Here is a 6,000-nt window from a genome sequence, read left to right as displayed (position 1 = left end):
ACTTTTTTGGTCTCTAACGGCATTCGCATTTCCGTTCTTTCAATTTGCTAATCTAGACCCAGTTGTAAAATGTCTTCTAGTAAAATGTTCAGTTACTGCTTAGCTTTACCAAATCTGAATGATTATTTTTTGCTAGTGTGGAACACTGTTGTACAGAATTACTTTCACTTCTCTCTCCTTAACTTTGTCAAATCATTGTCATGTGTTTTTCTATGTTGTATTTAAATGTTGCTGACCCCTAATTGTACAATTTAAATGTGTTTATTAGTTTCCAGATACTAATACTTCTCTAATCTTTCCCTTATGAATATATGGACTGCTGTCTGCTCTCTGGCCAGATGAGTTAAGAGGGCTACAGAATAAATGTAAATTCCTCGGGTTTGGAATCTCCTAAATTTTGTTGCAAATTGGTCCAAGTTGTCAGTACATTTTATAATAAACCAATTTCTGCTACAGTAGTTTAGTGTCCCATTCATTTAGTTTCATTGCCTTGTGTTCTGTTAGTGCAGGGATAGACTGTGAGTCCCCAATGACCCTGAACTGGATTAAGCAGGTTATCAAAGAACAAGTAAATGAAAGCAAGCTCTCTGACCTTTATTTGTTCCTCAGTACTCCAAAATCATCTGTTATTTTTTTTTCTTTAATATATGCTGCAACATTTCTGAAACTCTGGTGTTTTCTCATTACAGAATGGTGTTCACTCTTCAGGACTTTGATCAGAGTCGTAAACGCACCTATGATCAAGATGGGAGCCCATCTATTCAGAGCAGTAACCAAAATGCTAGTGTCCGTGCAGCATTCATACATGTGATTGGAGACCTTGTACAGAGTGTTGGGGTGTTAGTAGCTGCATTTTTAATATTTTTTAAGGTATTTCTTATTTAACTTTTGATAAATGTTTAATGTATGCTAGCTACTAGGGTGCATTTTGCAGAGTACCACAGTAGTCAACAGTTCAGCAAAATGATAATTGGGCATTTCAACTGCAGTACTGCAGATAGTCCATCGGTATGGTAAGAGAAAACCTTTACAGTTGCAGACGTTAGATGTTACAACAAGCTCAATACATGCTGCACTGGCAACTTTGCAAAATAATAATAGCTTAGGCGGGAGGCCACTCACATAATTTTCAGTAGGTTTGGTGCGTATAAGAGTAACCCACAAACATATATGTTAGCATAGTACAGAGTTAACCAATCTAGGTGTGGTTATTTCTTGTTATAAATATCTGTTGTACTTCTTACACATGTTTGAGTAACACTTCATGGTTCCACTGTTTTCCATTGCTTTTAATAGTCTGCTAGTGGGTGCATAGTGGCTGTATATTGAAGTGATCCATTTGAAATACAGGTGAATTTTGCTGAGTTGGAGTAGTTCTTAAAAAGCAAATCCCTTGGCTTAGAAAGAATAAACTTGTTTTGCCCATGTCTGCCATCTGACTACAACCACCACAAGGCAAACTTTGTTCAGAAAGTTTATAATGCTTACTAGTGCTACTGCAGTTATATTTGAAACAAAAATTTAAATTTGAAATGAAGTAGGTAACTACTTCCTCATGTGTTAGACCAAAGTGGCCTTTAAAGCTGCTATTTGCACTAGAAGAAGATTAACTTGTGTAGTTTCTGATCTAATAACTTAGGAATTTGAAACACTTGCAGACTACAAAAGTGAGCTTTTGAAAACTTCTGCTTCAAACAAATGCCAGTGTGCAGCTAAAGACTTTGCTGAAGAACAACAGACCTTAAATGTTTCCATTGTTGCATCTTGTTAGGAGTAGTTTGAAAACGTTGTCGCTATCGTCATACTTGCGTGTAAGAAATAAGTTCAGTCTGTGAAAATTATTTTTAGTCCAGGATGCCTGAAATTGTTTGTTGGTCAATGTACTGATGGAAGGCAAGGAAATAAAGTAAAATTGTGACACAGTTTTGCAAGTAGCATCATAAAGTGAGATGGATGTGATGCCAGAGAAAACTGTTCAATGTGAACAGAGTCAAAAGCTGGGAATTGGCCTTCGCACCAACATAACTGGTGCTAAAGGTGAAACAACTTGGTACCAAATTGCAAATAAAGGTTTAAATTACCTGAATTTCTATTTCAAGAAGCCAAATGTGCCCAGTGACACTTCTGGTTGATAGTAAGGCTTTTTCTAATAGTGCACAATCACAGTGAAGGCTGTAGGTACTGACATTGTGCTGTGTTATGCAGTAATATGTCTGTCTCCATTCTTTTTCAACAAGAAAATGTTATCTCAGTAAAGCTTTAACAGTAAGTATGTAGTTTTGTTTTAATTGTGTATAAAACATTTTACTGAAATGTTAGATATAATTAACATGGAGCAGCAAATGCCATTTGAACATTACTCAGCGTGTATCCCTCCACATGTCTAACTTTACTGTTAAAATGTACTTTACTAATCATAAAAGAAAATTAAAATGAATAATTTGTAACAAAGACAAACAATTAACACTACAACGCATGTTCAAGAGAGGAAAGGAAGGAGGTGATCAGACATGGAAAATAGTCTAAGGGTTGGGAGGTTGATCTAATGGTTAAGGTGCTTACCTTACAGATATAAGGTACAGGATTTGATTTTCACATGGGATAATTGTCTAGGCTTAAAATGGCCCATAACGGTAGTTAGCTTCTTACTAATCTGTGAGCCTGTGTACCTAAGGAATAAAGGAAGGATTAATAATAGATAAAACAGTCAAAGGCTCAGCACACTTTTATAGGTTCACAGTCAAGTACTAGGTTAGCTGCACTTGCGGGCCATTTTAAGTCTAGCCATTTTACATTTATTTTGTGCTTGAAATAACCTATCCTATTTAGTTTTAGATTGGCCTTACCCATCCCATAGTTACTAATTTTATAATATCCTAATGAGAATAACTAGGATCATACCATAGATAATTTGAGAGGAACTATTTATGGAATAAAGCATTTAGGATCAGCATCTGTCCATTAGTAGTACAGAAGCAGTCCTTGGGTTAGCTTTCAGTTTCCCTCCCATATATCTAAATTATGCACAAAAATGGATAGGTATGAACTTTGTCATGTGGATGGGGAGTCTGTTTTATAGTAGTGGTATCCTCAGAAAAATATACCTGCCCCTCCAAACTATTCCATTGATGTTACAGAAGAGTCTTGGATCCCCAGACCGAGTATTTTTGAAGCCATTTGATTTGCTGATGTGCAGTAAATCCATCCATAATGGGTCAGAGGATGCCTTGTATGCTAGACACAGGTCACCTCTTAGTCTGTAGTATAGAGAGTAATACTTGAAATTCTGTTGTCAGGGTAGTTTTTGCTAACATTACACTCTGAAGCAATCTTTCTTGATGATATTACAATAATGTCCTGTACAGACAACAAATGCCCAGAAAAAAAATTGTATCCATAAAACTTCTTTTAAAAAAGAAACCTGTAACTTAATGTGGCTAAAGCAAAGCCATTGTGTGGAGACAGCTTAGGACAGCTAGTTTGTACATTTGACAGCAGTACTGTCAAACCTTAACCTACTGTAGTGCCAAACGCCAGAGACCACCCAAGAAGACCTCTGTATATCCCAGTCCATTACCTACAGTAGCCTACAAAAATACAGGCCTGAACAACATGGATATGGAATTTCCAAATGCCTCCTTAGCCAGCTTGGTAGATGTGGGCATCCTGAGGCAATGTAATAATTGTCTCGTGTTCACAAACAACCATTTAATCCTTAAAGAAACGGTATGCAAGATATGCACATAGTTTCTCTGGAGGCAAAAATCTTGCATGCAAACAAGGTTGTCAAGAACGAGCACACATCTACTCCATGTGGTGTCCTCCTCCTTCATGTAGTGTCCACCACACGCATAGACCAACTTATGCTGAGGCACTAAAAAGCAGTCTTCTAAACTTCAAATATCTCCTAAGCCTATAAATGGCAATGTCTATCCTCTGCATTCTCTAAAGCACTCCCTAAAATCAACACCAAACACCAGACATATGCCTACACCCAGTGAAGCCCCAAAAGCAAAGCCCATAAGGCAAGCAAACACATTACTTAGGAATCTTGTGACTTCATTGTATGACGCACACATTCCCCACTCAGACTGAACAAGGAAAAGATAAAGCTTAATTGCTTATCTGGAGGTCAGGATCCAACAATTTCCATGTGCACTCAAGTCAGTATGATTCTGTAATAGTCTGTGGGCATTAATGACCCGAGATGTACTTCCTGGAGTATATGAAAAGAGACATTGTTAAAATGCGTCTCGGGCAGGGATGTGCCTTTCACAGAGCGGCATTCTACCTTCACCAAGGATGATACCACAGTACATGCCAAAGGTGAATGACTTCAGTGATTGGCTTTATTTCTGATCATTCCAGGGCATTCAGTATTTATCAGCATGGGAGGATATGATTAACAAATCATATTGATTAGCAATGATGGTTTGCACCTGTCTCCCCTAGGCTTCCAAGTATTGGTTAGAACTTTATCCATCTCCTTGTATCCTCTTTTAGGCAATGGCAGATTGGGTTTTATTTGCTATGTCAGTAGGTTTATCAAACAAATCTAAAGGTGTTGCTGCTTAATGCTAGGAGCCTAAACAAACTCCACAGTCTACAAACTCTCCTTATTTTGGAGAACATAAGCATCTATTCTGTTACTGAGATGGGATTTAAATCCACAAAGTAGTCCAAGGCTTCAGTGGCTTCCTCACATTGACCATCAGCTACACGGACAAGAACAAAAGACAGAGGAGTCTCATTCTATATTAGCAACATGTGTAATTCTACTCTGGTTAAACAAGAAGATGCCCTGGAATTCATCCATGTGAAAGTCGCCATAGATAAAGTACCATCTTTATCCTAGCAAAGTATGTCACCATCTGTGTCCTTAGTCCCATAGCTTGTAACGAGGGGTTCCCTTCTTTTCCGCTCCCCTTCAAACCAGTAGAGAAAAGGATATGGTCACCACAGAATGCCATGAAGAAAAGAAAGGGAACAGAAGAAATATACGAGAAGCAAAGAAAAGCCCTGAGATCGATACACAGAACTTAGTTGTAAATATCTCAAGGTATGACCTAAATGACCATGAATTATCCATTTTAAACAAAGGATTGAGCTTTATTCCATCAGGATTTACTGATGTAACTGATTTAATAGTAGATATCAAACTGTTTACCAGGAATATAGCGTTGAAAATGCTATATGGTGAAGATTCACCACATGCAAGGATCTCTGAGAATTGTAATGTATTTAGGAAACCATCTGTATCTGTACCACAGCAACATCCATTGTTAGAAGTTTTTGAACGTGCTTGTGAGCATGATTTGATAGAGTTGTATAATAACAATGTAGGCAAATCTGAATTTTTTAATGTCACTATCGATGAGAAGAAAGCCATCCTAGATCTACAGCGAAATGATCAGATTGTGATAAGACAGGCAGACAAAGGGGGAGCTATAGTGATCATGGATAGGAAGATGTACAACAGAAAAATTTGTTTAATGTTATCGGAAGTGGACACATACAGTCCCTTAAGTGCAAGTTTGTTGAATAAATTGATCAAGGATGTGCATGGACAGCTGTATGACTTGGTCCTTAGTAATGTCATTGATATGGGACTATACAGATATTTCCTTGTTGAGAACCCCTTGGTTCCCACCTTTAGGGGCCTGCCAAAAATACATAGAGATCTATGATCCACCACTTAGACCAATAGTCTCCAGCAAAGGCTGGTTGACTGAATCACTATCTATATTTCTAGATAAACAGTTCAAACCGATAGTGACAAACACAAAATATATTTTACGTGATACACAACAGTTCATAGAGAATCTTGCAAGATGTAATGATAGCAACCCGATTGGAAATGACGATATTCTCGTCACTCTAGATGTGAAATCTCTGTTTACATCAATCCCCAATAATACTGGCATTGAATATTTGAGACTGTTCTTGCTTAAGAATGGCATAGAGAATAATAAGATTATAAGATGGATGTCCCTGCTTGAA

General features: G+C 37.5%; 1 protein-coding gene across 2 annotated transcripts in view; it reads left to right on the top strand.

Annotated features, from left to right (window-relative positions):
• LOC122792288 (zinc transporter 2-like) overlaps nucleotides 1-6,000 on the top strand; it is a 502,472-nt gene that overhangs the window by 337,035 nt on the left and 159,437 nt on the right. For both annotated transcript variants that reach the window (XM_044060060.1, XM_044060061.1), the window contains one exon: nucleotides 690-870. In XM_044060060.1, coding sequence (XP_043915995.1) covers nucleotides 690-870 — 181 coding nt within the window. The remainder of the gene's footprint in view (nucleotides 1-689; nucleotides 871-6,000) is intronic.

This window comes from Protopterus annectens, chromosome 1.part2 (assembly GCF_019279795.1).
Source record: "Protopterus annectens isolate FY-2018-M chromosome 1.part2, PAN1.0, whole genome shotgun sequence".
Classification (NCBI taxonomy): domain Eukaryota; kingdom Metazoa; phylum Chordata; order Ceratodontiformes; family Protopteridae; genus Protopterus; species Protopterus annectens.
Note: the sequence above shows the minus strand (reverse complement) of the source record. Positions and strands in the feature narration are given on the sequence as shown.